Source organism: Boleophthalmus pectinirostris, unplaced genomic scaffold (assembly GCF_026225935.1).
Source record: "Boleophthalmus pectinirostris isolate CB_2022bp ecotype Guang Dong unplaced genomic scaffold, ASM2622593v1 HiC_scaffold_21, whole genome shotgun sequence".
Classification (NCBI taxonomy): Eukaryota; Metazoa; Chordata; class Actinopteri; order Gobiiformes; family Gobiidae; genus Boleophthalmus; species Boleophthalmus pectinirostris.
In genome coordinates, this window is record NW_026571175.1 from 34,874,184 (window position 1) to 34,888,171 (window position 13,988).

General features: G+C 42.5%; 1 protein-coding gene across 2 annotated transcripts in view; it reads right to left on the reverse strand.

The window, feature by feature from the left end:
* epb41a (erythrocyte membrane protein band 4.1a) overlaps positions 1-13,988 on the reverse strand; it is a 131,943-nt gene that overhangs the window by 102,841 nt on the left and 15,114 nt on the right. For both annotated transcript variants that reach the window (XM_055157500.1, XM_055157501.1), the window contains exons 6-10: positions 13,767-13,854; positions 7,499-7,651; positions 6,131-6,228; positions 3,684-3,859; positions 74-324 (exon numbers count right to left, since the gene is read on the reverse strand). In XM_055157500.1, coding sequence (XP_055013475.1) covers positions 74-324; positions 3,684-3,859; positions 6,131-6,228; positions 7,499-7,651; positions 13,767-13,854 — 766 coding nt within the window. The remainder of the gene's footprint in view (positions 1-73; positions 325-3,683; positions 3,860-6,130; positions 6,229-7,498; positions 7,652-13,766; positions 13,855-13,988) is intronic.

Below are 13,988 nucleotides of genomic sequence, written 5' to 3' on the forward strand. Positions count from 1 at the left end.
CTCCCCCGCCGCCCGTACCCCCCCTCCCCCGCCTGCCGTACCCCCTCCCCCCTCCCCCGCCCGCCGTACCCACCTTGAGCTCTGGGGTGAAGTCGAGCCGGGGGCTGTGGCTCTTGGGCGAGTCCGTCTGGCGTCCGTCCGCCCTCATCTCCTGCTTCCTGTCCGCGGAGCGTCGGCTTTTGGGGGTGGAGCCGTCGTGCTGGTCGTTGAGGTGACGCAGGGCGGGCAGGAGCGGCGAGGGCGTGGCTTCACCGGGCGAGACGGGTGACATCACGGGGGCGCTGACCGGGCGCGAGGACTTGTTGTCGGGAGTGGACGCCATGGCTGAAGGAACAGAACAGTGAAAGTAAAGAACAGCGACAGGGCTGGGTCAGTCTGAGAGTTTCACAAACACCGGGTCGCAAAAGATTTTTTTGGGGGGGTCGTCTTGTCACGATCTGCTGTAGATCTGCGATATACAGTTCAGACCTATGAACTTATCGTCATTCTGGATCAACATTTCGTCAGAATCTCCCATCCTCAGCAGGACCAGTGTTTCTCTGCTTCTTCCTTTCACTACTACATATTTGTTTGAATTGGGATTTTCTGTGCTCACAAAAATGAAAACAAAGCACAGAAACACTCTCCTCCTGCACCCGAACTGGAACAAGCCACAAAAACACAGACAGGCCCAACTATCTCATTAGAAATGTTGAGACATGTTTTGTATAATTTCTAATCTTTTTTTTTTTATTTTATTGACTATTTTGTTCCAGTATTGCTGGTTCAGTTGAATGTTGAAAAGAAAAAGAAATGAGCTACATTTAAAGTCCAAAAAACATATTTTTCAGACTATGCGTCTCACTTTTTTCATGGTTTGGGTGTTTCCTGCGACTTATATATTAAAATGTTCAGACCGACACCTACAAGAGAGGCGCTCTAGGCTTGTGTCAGTTTTCTGTGCAGAAAAAGTCGTCGTCCTGCTGCAAGTCGTGAAAACTGCAGCCGAAAGCGGTAATCGAGCAGCAGAAAGAAAGTTTGGAGTGAGAGAGAAACTTGTGACACCGGGAGGATGCATCATGAAACTTTCCTGAAGTCACTGGATGGATGGACAAAGTCTGGACTTCAGTGACACAAACCATCCTGTCGGATTCAGAAAGACACAAATAATTCTAACTGGAACTGATGCTGAGTCTGACGACAGCGACACAGAAGAGGAAAAGACATTGAAGCTCTGTTTACCTCCGGAGGTCGAGGAGTTGTTCAGAAGTGACACCGAGGATGAAGAACTCAATGGATTTAGTGAAATCCACCTTTATTCTGTGATTTATGAATAATGTCGATTGACTTGGGTCACAAAGGATTATGGTTTATGGACATAGGTACTGGACACTGGACACTGGTCTAGAGGGCTGGAAATGAACAGTTTGGAGGGAGAAAAGCAGCATTTTTTTATGAACCACTTTTAGCTCTTGAGATGGAAAAGGGAAAACAGGTGCTTTAACTATTTTGTACAGGTGTGTTTATTTGTTTGTTTTGAAGCTAATCTCTTTTGTTTTTAACAACTCTTATGGTGGTTATATGCACCCAGGGAAATTAAAGACGATGGTTCTACACATCCACTACAGGACTGATTGTGCTGCATCATATTCATGTTCATACTTTGGGTGAACGTGAACTGAACTCACTGTATTTACTGTATTTACTGCTTCATGAACGAACTGAGAGTAGATTCTTTCTGGTGTCTGTGAACAGTATGTGCTTCTATTTGATTGATTGATTGATTTGATTGCATTTATATAGCGCCTTTCAAGATCCCCAAAGAGCTTTACAGTTCATTACTCAGTCACTCCACACTCAGTGGTGTAAACTACTACTGTAGTCACAGCTGCACTGGGGCAGACCGACGGAAGCAAGGCTGCCAATCTGCACCATCGGCCCCTCTGACCACCAACACTCACGCACACACCACTTTCATACTAGGCAATGTGGGTGAAGTGTCTTGTCTAAGGACACAACAACAGGTTTTGCCACTGGCCCCACTGTGGCTCCTCCCAGTGTCTCCATCCAAGTCCTGCCCAGGCCCAGACCTGCTGAGCTTCAGATCTGACGGGATCAGACTTTGACGAGCTGCTACGGCCATTTAACTTCGTTCAACAGGACGCCAGGCAAAAATGTGGAATTTGTGAAATTAACTTAAATCCGTGTATCATTCGTTCATTCGTTTTTCAATATAAAACCAAAAATAAGAAAACGAAAAAACAACAGTTTTCTTCGTTATTTGTCTCCAAAACCAAAATGAAAAAACGGATAATGATTCGTTTTTTCAGTTTTCGATTTTGTATTTAAATGAAGAATGGAAAAAACGGATAACGGCCGTTTCCCGTTTACATGACTTCCGTGACTGCGATGCCGAACTTTTGCACCGCGTACGGACTGAACCAGGACTGATCCAGGTCCGAGACCAGAGCGAGACCAGAGCGGGACTGAGGCTTTGACTCTGAGCCTCCACGGGGTCCGAGCCTCAGCTTCGAGCTCCGGTCCTGCCGTGGGCTCTGAGCCTCCGGTCTGGTCCCGGTCTGGTCCTGGTCTTGTCTCGGTCTCGATCCAGATCGGGTCCCGGTCTGGTCCTAGTCTCAGTAGCGCTTTGGTCCCGGTCTGGTCCCGGACCTGGTCCATTTGAACCAAAAGCTCTTATTTCGATTCATTTTCATTGGTGTGAAAGCGTCAGTCGGAGGCTTTGCCCCACCTCAGAACCAGCCGCGGTTCTTGAGCGCGGAGGACCAGAGCAGGTCTGTCCCGATCTCAGTCCCGCTCTGGTCTTGGACCTGGATCCGTCCTGATTCAGTCCGTATGCGGTGCAAAAGTCCGGCATCGCAGTCACAGAAGTCACGTAAACGGGAAATGGCCGTTATCCGTTTTTTCCATTCTTCATTTAAACACAAAATCGAAAACTGAAAAAACGAATCGTTATCCGTTTTTTCATTTTGGTTTTGGAGACAAATAACGAAGAAAACTGTTGTTTTTTCGTTTTCTTATTTTTGGTTTTATATTGAAAAACGAATGAACGAATGATACACGGATTAACTTTGAACTAACCCTAATCAAAAGGACAATTCAGCACATTTTTGTATCATCCAAGTATCACTCCTGCATCCAAAGCTTTGCAGTGAACTTTGAACTAGTTTGAACATGTAGAAAATGAACTTTCCCAACAAAGGCATTTTACCTCCACCCACTGCACGTGTGTTTTCTCCTCACAGCCGACACATGCAGGGCTGTTTTTAAAATGATTTTTTTTCTCCAAAAAAAAAAGAGTCAAAAAGAGCCAACAAAGATTATTTAGTGTGAATTTTACAGACATAAAGTCCAAGTTTTCAGCCTCTGGAGTCAAGTTATTAATTTACAAATCTTATACACCACCATAAATTATACATATTCTGATAATAATGTCAGTGCAGAGAATATATATGTTATATTATATTAATATATATGTTATATTATATTAATATATATGTTATATTATATTAATATATATGTTATGTAAACGCTGGAGTGAATCTGATGATTCTGATGATCCACAAAGCCTGTTTTCTGTTTGAATGAAACTACAGCACAAGAGGTTTAACTAAGAGTGTGTTTTATGACCCACACACACACACACACACACACACACACACACACACACACACACACACACGTACCCCCGTCCAGGCTGCGTGAGTTCCTCTTGCTGTTGGTCCTCTGGAAGGCAGGTGCGGGCCTGTCGATCAGGGAGCTCGCCTGACGGGTCTGGGCCTGGGTGCGTCCGCTGTACCGGAACTTAGAGCCCAGAGCCAAGAACTTTCTGGGGGTGGTGGCCATTTCTGTGGAGGTCAACCTGTACACACACACACACACACAACACACACACACACACACACACACACACACACACACACACACACACACACACACACACACACACACACACACACACACACACACACACACACACACACACACAGAACACACACACACACACACACACACACACACACACACACACACACACACACACACACACACACACACACACACACACACACACACAGAACACAACACACACCACATAACAACACATACAACACAACAATGCTTAAAGAGTCTTAAGAAAATGTATTGACTATATAAATGTACAGTATATTTCATAATATTTTATAATCTCCAAGCAGGTGTCAAACTCACAATGCACTTATTGTGTTATTGTGTTATTGTGTTATTAGGACTTTTTGTATTGTATTTTTACCTCTTGTTCTATAGAATATTTCCATATCTGCATATTTACAATATAATGAGCAAATTAACATTATTTTCTGTGAAATGTGTAAGCCAGTGTGGTTTTCCAACTTTTATGAAGCTCGTGCAGGGGAGGGCAAACTACGGCCCAGGGGCCATATACGGCCATTTAAACCTTTTAATCCGGCCCGCCGAACTGGAAGAAATTACAATAATAAACCTTGTTGATGTTTTATTTGTCATGCATTTCCAGCGTTTCCCAGTAGATGGCGCAATACATATACATTGAGGTGCGGCGTATTATGTTGACCGCAATGCTTTATGGGAAAGTGTTCTTACAGGAGTTATTCGGACCATGAGTGAAGTAGTTGGTGTTCAAGATATAAGGCTGCACTGCTTCCATTTTGAGTTGGTAAAAATAAAACATAGAAAACTTGAACGACTCTGAAGTTGTAAATGTCAATTTATGCAACTTCACAGTGTCCGGTTTTACTGCACTTACAAGTGTGTATGTGTGTGATTGTCTGACAAGAGCTTTGTTATTGAGTTATTTTTAGTCCAATTTGAAAACAGTGAGTTCATGATATTTATTTCCCTGTCGTGTGCAGTGGAACAGATTTATACACTTTTATGTGTCTGAATCGTTCACAGAAATGTCGAAGCGTCTGAAGTTCTACATAAGCATGAATATGATGTCATGAATCTGAGCTCTTAACACGTTATGTCTTGTTTTCTGTCCGGCCCTTCAGCCAAACTTTAGGACCCTATGTGGCCCGCGAGCCAAAACGTTTGCCCACCCCTGAGCTCGTGTGTTGTTTTGTTGTACACAGTGTTGTGGAGTAACAGATTACATGTACCAGAGTTAATGTAATCAGAGTACAAATGATGAGTAACTGTATTCAGTTACAGTTACTGTTTCAGTGAGTGGTAATTGGATTACAGTTACTTTGTTGAAGTAAATGGATTACAAGGCAGTATTTTCCTGTTTTCACATTTTGGGCTAAACCAGGACTAAACCAGGACTAAACCAGGACTAAACTAGGACTAAACTAGGACTAAACTAGGAACTAAACCAGAACTAAACCAGAACTAAACAGGACTAAACTAGGACTAAACCAGGACTAAACTAGGTCTAAACTAGGACTAAACCAGGACTAAACTAGGACTAAACCAGGACTAAACTAGGACTAAACCAGGACTAAACCAGGACTAAACCAGGACTAAACCAGGACTAAACTAGGACTAAACCAGGACTAAACCAGGACTAAACCAGGACTAAACTAGGACTAAACCAGGACTAAACTAGGTCTAAACTAGGACTAAACCAGGACTAAACTAGGTCTAAACTAGGACTAAATTAGGACTAAACCAGGACTAAACTAGGACTAAACCAGGACTAAACTAGGACTAAACCAGGACTAAACAATATGACACTAACAGTAGGTGGACATAATTTAAAGCAGCAGTGAAATCATATAAAAAATCATTTCTCTATCAATAATATTTTTAATACGGTTAAGTAAAGTCTGGGCTTTTTATTTTCTTTTAGCAACTAAAACATCTCATGTTCAGATCTTCGTCTTTGCTTCTCTGCAGTAAAACAAAAGTCTGTTCATGGAGACTTGGGCTCAACAGACAATTTGAAGAAAACAAACAAGAATTTTCAGGATGTGGTTGTTACACTCATGTTGTTTTAAAAAGCATGACAATATGAAGTAATCCAAAGTATTCAGATTACATTACTCACTTGAAGTAATTTAATGGATTATGTTACAAACTACATTTTGGGGTTTGTAATCTATAATCTGTAATCTGTAGGGGAATATGTTTTAAAGTAACCTTCCCAACACTGGCCGTAGTTTGTAGCTCTGACCTGAAGAAGGTGTGATGCTCCACACAAACTTTCCACAGCTTCTTCGCCGCTTTGTAGTTGGGCAGTTTGAATCCAATGGCACTTTCGTACAGCTCCACCTACAGGACGGAACACAGACTGTGTAAAAGACGTGGAGTAAGAGAGTGTGACGTCACCCACAGCGTTCAGCGTCGCTCAAACGAGGCTGGAGATGTTCACGGTTACAGGAGAGAATCTGGAGTCAGGATTTTTTTTTAATAGACAAAATAAAATAACAAAAAAAAAAAATTCAGGATCATGTGTCGCGGGTTAATACGAACATTTTAAGACAGGGGTGGGCAAACTTTTTGACTTGAGGGCCACAAAGGGTTCTAAAATTTGATGGAAGGGCCGAACCAAGAGCAGATGGATGGAGTTTTTTTGGCAATCCACCTCATAAGAAACAAAAAAGGGATATGTAGAAACTATGTCCCATGTTATTAAAATATCCCATAATTGAAAATCATTACAAAGCTCAACAACAAAATATATGTCTTTCAAGTCCCACGGTATTTATTATTTATTGAAATGAGTTTGAAAAACACTGAAAATTATTATTATTATTATTGTTCTTGAAGGTCGGCGGGCCGGATTAAGAAGATTAAAGGGCCGCATATGGCCCCCGGGCCGTAGTTTGCCCACCCCTGTTTTAAGACAAACATGATGAGGCTCACTGCAACAGTTACAGATAAAGGAGCCACAAGATCCTAATGTGAGTCAATTGGAGCCAGAGTCAGAAGGAGCCGGAAGATCTTCCTGGAAAACTTCCTATTTGGCAAGTGACGACTTGGTGTGTGAGCCACGTCCACAGGCAGCAGAGAATCATATCAGGGAAGAGAAACTGTTTTTTAATAAGTGTCACCATATGAAATTTGAGTGTTAAAATTATGAGAAGTAACGTCACGATTTTAGATTTATTCATGATCAAAAAACTGTGAAATCTTTCATTTTCTTTCTTTCAAATTGTCTAATACGTCACCATAATCCCAGTGTGTGAAAAGCTTTATCAAATCTGACTTTCTGAACAATAAAAATAGAGTTATTGTGACATAAACAGCACATTCATTCGACTGAAATGACATTTTAAAACTATCTTTAGTTCAAGCGTTTGCAGTCAAATATAAAAGCGTCCCACTGGAGGTGTGAGACATGATTTTATAAAGACATAAAAAAAGTGCATATTCAGATTTTTATTATAATACAGTGAGTTTTTGAGTCTAGCCACTAACAGAAATGACCAAGTTCAACATTTGTGCTTTTCTCTTTTATAGATTTGATGGTAAAGTCCAGTGAAATCAACAGGGAAAACTCGATCCGGCCCTTGAATCTGAAAAACACAAACTCTTTTACCTCTGAGGGCCGGACTTTGATGAAGAAGCTGCTCCTCTTGTAGGACACCTTGAGGACTTTGGGCCAGGGGAAACGGTTGATCCTCAGTTTGTCTTTGTAAACCATGAGTCCGGAGGAGCAAACGCCCAGCATGATGTCCACCCCGTCCAGGTCCTGCGCAACAAACACAACTAAATAACAACATCACACCTTTCAAAACAGATTCTAGTGTTAAAAAGAGAGGCTTTATAAATCACTTTAACACAGCGGCCTCCCTCGTCTCAGGGTGTGAAAGCAGAAACCTCGACGGGAAGCTCGCGTCACAGCACCAAGACTTTTTAAACTGGACATTAAAGGTTGTATAGAGGATTTTTTAAGGGAAGAGAAATACTGCGACAGTCCTTTTTCAAATGTTGTGCATGTGTGACACCACCTTCCTCCTCCACAGCCTCAGTAGAAACACCTCCTCCCGCCTCTTTACTCTAGAGTCACACTTGTTTACATCCAGTGCGTGTTCAGAATTACTGTTGAAGTTTCCTGTCTAGAAATATTTTATCGACCAACGCGTCAGTTTTTAGACCCTTCGTCTGCTTCAGTCGCGCCGTCGCTGGAAGGAATCTCCAAGAATCACCTCAGTTTGTCTTCAGTCCTTTTCCTCTTCTCTTCTTCGTTCAGCGACCTCAAAAACCGACTTTCTTTTGCGGCGAACGGGTCGTGGATTCTCGTCCGCCGTCGCGACAAACTTTGTGCGAATTGTGAGGAAGCGACAGTTTGAAAAAGCCTCGAAGAACCGCTGCGTAAACCACGAAATCCCGTCAGTTACACTAGAAACGTAGGGAGTTTGATTGACAACCTAACAGCCAATAGATAAAGAGGCAGCCTCGTTTTCTATTGGCTGATGTTTATCTGGCCTCAACACGTCCACAGTTGACAGATTTTCATTCTTTTTTTTTCTGGTTATCATAATTACAAAGCTGCTGCGTCTCTGTAATGGTATTTTAAACTTTCACTGACAATTTGAAACAAAAAAAAAAATCCTCCATACAACCTTTAAGCCACATTTTCTATAACATATATATAAAAATATTATATTGATATTTTGGAGGAGTTTCTGCATGTCAACCTATGGTGGAATGTTCAGCAGTTACCATGGTGACACAAAGCACACATGAGAAATAAATACCAAGGAAGTTTAAAGATTGTCTGAAATCTTTACAAAAAAATACAAAATGGATTGAAATCAAACAAAGCCTGTGATCCGCCCGAGTGTTCATGGTTTTGTTTAGGAGTTTGATTTTTTATAAAATGGTGGAAGCTACAAACTGAAAAACTGTCAGCTCTACCAGTAAGAGAATTTAAATAATTTACCCTCCACTTCATCTCTCAGTTTAACATTGACTCACAAAATATATATTTACACAATGGAATACCACTCTTTTATTTTAATTATAGCATATTTCTGTCTAACCGATGTCAACTGGCCTTCATAGTTTCACCGCACTTGCTTTATAAACCTCCTCCTTTGAAGCGTCAAGGGGCTTGAACACTCAAAGATCAAACTATGTTCACTTCAAGTCCCCCGGGCCCGTAAAGACCTTTTTCACAATGACCGGAAGTGCTGCGATGTAGGTAAACTTCACTTACGTTAATGCTTTTCTATGGCAAACTGTGTGTGTAAATGTGTGTGTAAATGTGTGTGTAAATGTGTGTGTAAATGTGTGTGTAAATGTGTGTCATTTTCTCCAGCAGCTTTATAAATCTGTCCCATCACCAAATCTTCAACCAACAAACTCCACAAAGGATAAACATTCTAACATGAACAATTTATCCACAACGATCAAGAGAAGAAAGATGAAAACTTAAAGACGAACAACGACGACGCATTAGTGACACAACGAACAAAACTAACAATATGGTCATGAATAAAACAGAAGTGTTCACTTAGACTGATTCTACAATCAAAATAAAAAATCGATTTCATGATGTGGTTATTAGCACAGACAGAGGTTTGTGTGTTTTAAATGCTGGATGTAATCTGTGAACATCTGTAGCATTCAAACTGCACAAATCTACATATAAAAATTCAAGACTTTCAAGTCTTTTTAAGGTATTATTTCCAAATTCATAAATTCAAGCTTTTAAAACTTTTTAAGACACCGCAGGACCCTGTGAGGATTTAAACATTTTTAAAAGTTTATGTTGTGAAAACAGAAAAGAATCCTACAAAATCCGACCTTTGTGAAAACCCTGTTAGAACACGGACAGTTTAAATTCCCCAAAAATGCATTGCACTCAACGGGAGAATTCTTTCTGGACCCAAGCTCCCGAAGCTGCAGAACCTGGAGAGTCACTAGTCTGTCTGCAGCTGGGACAGAGGGGGAAATGCCTAATCCAGTTTTTATTACAGATCAGTGACACTTCCACTCGTGCTCCAGCAGGGGGCAGTGCTGCACAGAGCACATCTGTGTAATTCCCTCTGTGCAGATTGACCTGTTTTGGAGGGTCACATGTTTTTCCTGGTTTAAGCCGCGGACACGAGTGACAGACGGAGCGGCTCCACAGCTGCTGCCTCGGCTCAAAACGTCCAACCAAAGACCAGATCAGGACAGAGACGAGAGAGGAAAATATGAATGTTTTAAGGTGGGAAAAACGTCTAACTGCAATATTTCTGACAAGCATTGCAGTTTATGTTTTAATAATAGGATTTGGATTTGAGAAGTTCACATTTAAACGCAGAAATATGAAATCTGAACTGACAAAGTAACACAAGAATCAGATCTAAACTACAGGGTTTGAAGTTTTTATGTAAAATAAGTAGGGACGTCCTGATCAAATTTTTTTTGCCCCCGAGTCCAAGTCTTTTTGAGTATCTGCCGATATCGAATCCCGATCCGATACTTCTAAAAAATTATGAAATGAACTAAAACCAAAGAATAAACTCCAGGATGTTTGTGGATCAGATTGTGTTGATTTCATGTGTTGTATTTGACTGAACTTAGTGTGAAAAATCAAATGTCCAAAGCTTTAATTTTTTTTTAATTAACTTTTCTAACCATGAACCATCATTGTTGAAAATCTTGACTTTTACCACAGTTTGGTCTTGGAATGTGTAACTTAGTAAACTTAATGAACTGGACAAAACAGGAACCAGACCAGAACCAGATCAGACCTGAGACTCGACTCTGCACAATCTACACTTTGTATTTTTGATATTATATGGAAGTCTGTGTATTATATTTGAAACATTTAGGCTCGTCTATGATCCAAATAATACAAAATCTTATCAAATAAAAACGAGATGACAGAAGCTCCACAGCCTCTGTCCCCCGCACCAACACCACCACATCCACAAACCCACAGCAGAGAAACACCGCAGCATCAGTCCCACCGCTCAACAGACGCTCCACGCCGCTGGACGCACCCTCCTCGCCAAAACCGCCAACTCGTTACACAACATGCAAACAAACAGCTCCGTGCGACGACGTCATCGGCCGCGCAGGTGTGAACACGAACCACAGAACCACAGGTAAACAGCGCCTGAGCACGACACGACCCAAAAGTCAAACAGACACTGGACTGAACGTCTCTGAACAAATCCCACGCCTCAGTAAAAAAACAAACAAAAAAAGACTGTTGTGCGCTGTGTGTCTTGTGTGTTATATAAGTGTATATTATTTATCCAATATCTGATTGGAACATAACGGCCGAGTCTGGATCGAGTCCACAGTCACGTGACACGACACTCGTAATCATTTCTAGATCATTGTTATAAACTTGGGTCTGATATTTCTTAGGAAACAAAGGGTTAATATAACAGAATGGAAATGGACCAATCACAGTTTTTCTTCCAGTTGTGACTCCAGCACTGAACTAAACAAACAAGCTCGGCTCAGAGCACAAAGGCTGGTCAGGCCGGAGCCGGAGCCAGAGCCCACAGCCGAACCTGCGGCCGGAGCTGGAGCCCGCGGAGGCTCGGACACGTTGCATCTCACGTGGTCAGAAAAAATGTTTAAAAGTGAAGGTTGGTGGTTCGATTCCAGCTCTCAACATAAACATCACAGCAAACAAAAGATGTTCATTTTGTCTTCTTATCTACTTTAACTTCTTGGGTTCTTTTTAAAGACAATACAGTAAAGTGTATTTACTTGTTGACATGTTTCGGCTGCTGCATCTTCAGATCTGTCCTGGTGTTGGTGGTGACGTGTCGTATATCAGCTGTTGTTACTTCCTGTGGGCGTGGTCAGACCTGATGGACCTGCAGGTCGCTCAGACTGACCACGCCTCCCGTCGCCCGGTGTCTCTGGAGGAGGGTGTCCCAGGTGTGTGAAAGGAGGAATGCACCGTCATCACGGTTAATTCTGTCCGTGCCTCGTTTCCTGATTTCACCGTCCTCCTTGATCCAGCGTTTGAACTTGTTGTTTTCCGATCCAATGACCCGAGCCCCGACCTGATCCAGAATGTGGTTGTTCCTTTTACAGTGTCTGATGTGGCGGATTTTAGGTTTTCCTGTTCTGCTTTATCTTTTTGTTTTCTGGTGAGTCTCCCTGACGTTTCCTTCTCGCATTTTGGTGTTCCTTTTTTCGGATGCGGACGACCAACACCGGTGACAGTTCTGAAGACGTCTCGCAGCGAGCAGCCGGAACATGTCAACAAGGTCAACACACTTTACTGCACTGTCTTTAAAAAAGAACCCATGAAGTTAAATTATAAACATCACAGGTTGAGCGTCAGATCCACTGACCCACAGGTTTGGCTGGTGTGATTCCAGCTCCCACAGATGAATGCTGTCGTTGTGTCCTTGGGCAAGACACTTCACCCACCTTGCCCACAGTGTCTGCGTACACTGGTGTGTGAATGTGTGTGTGAATGTGTGAGTGGTTCCTTGTTGTAAAGAGCTTTGAAGGTGGAAAAGCTCTATAGAAAAATGTGACCATTTACCAAGTGTAAAGAAAAGACGTCAAACTTAAAGGTTGTATGGAGGATTTTTTTTGTTTCAAATTGTCAGTGATAGATTATAGATGCAGTCGCCTTGTAATTATGATGACCAAAAAAAAGAGAATAAAAATTCATCAACTCTGGACGTGGTGGGGCTAAACATTTGCCAATAGATAACGACACTGCCTCGTTATCTGTGAGCTGACAGGCTGTCAATCAAACTCCCTACGTTTCTAGTGTAACTGACTTGCCTGCGCCGCCGGTACGTGGTTTACGTACGACTGTCACGCAGTCCACAGACGCAAGACGCACAGACGCTGTTTACTCCACCAACGCAACAGTTCTTAGCGGCTTTTTTTGACCTATATCTTCCTCGCAGTTCGCACAAAGTTTGTTGCAATGGCGACAAGAATCCAGGAGCAGTTAGCCACAAAAGAAAGTCCGTTTTTGAGGTCGCTGAAAGAAGAAGACAAGAGGAAAAGCAGCGAAGCCAAACTAAGGTGATTCTTGAAGATTCATTCCAGCGATGGCGCGACTGATGCAGACGAAGGGTCTAAAGACTGACGCACTGGTCCACAAATTACTCCTGGACAGGAAACTTCTGCTTATTATGAAAACATACTTTATTTCCAAGAGCGAGACAAACGTTTTTCAGGACACGAAAGCGATATCCTATGTCTGAAAACGTAATTTTCAAGGCAAAGAAAGAGTCCGCTTGCTGCTGCGTGTTGTAGCTAGTTCATTCGCACGGAATCTCCGCGCAACCTTCTCTGCACCCCTTTCCTGCTCCTCCCCGCTGCCCGATCCACTCTTCCCCTGCTCCTCACTTCTCCGTCTCCGTCTTGCTCTACTTCTCACCACGTCTTGCCTAACCAACACTGTAGTTAGTTGTTTACAAGTCATGTGCAGCTCACCGGCTGTAAACAAACCTGTTTCTGGCGTAAGGAGGAGGCGGGAGGAGGTGTTTCTACGTAGGAGCTGTAGGGGAGGGGAGGTGGTTTCACACATGCGCAACATTTGAAAAAGGACAAACAGTCGCTGGATTTCTCGTTCCTTGGAAAATCCTCTATACAACCTTTAAGGAAACGCTCGCGGCCGACTTTTTCAAAATAAAAACCAGTGAGAAACAGACGTTTACAATAAAATAAATAAATAAATAAATAATAAAAACAGCATTAAAATAATTGTCGGCGTTAATGACGTAATTAGTTAACGCAAAATGAACGCGTTAACGTGCCCGGCCCTAGTTTTTATATTAGAAGCTTGGTCACCTTCACTACGCGACAACTCCAGGTCTGTTTTGGATGAGTGAAGGAGGATTTCGTCCCGTGACAGAGCCGTGTTCTGGTCTCACCTTGGCCTGGTGCAGGTCCACTCCGTACATGGACAGCTTCTTGGCGTTTTCCAGGAACATGAGATCTGCCTGGGCTGGACTCATCGCCCTGTCACACACACACAAACACACACCAACACACACTTTTACAGGATGTACTGTTACTGGACAGAAAAGTGTTGACTCGTCTCGTGATCAGCTGCTGCTCTTTGTCCCCGATTCTCGCGCGGATCCGGGTCAGAC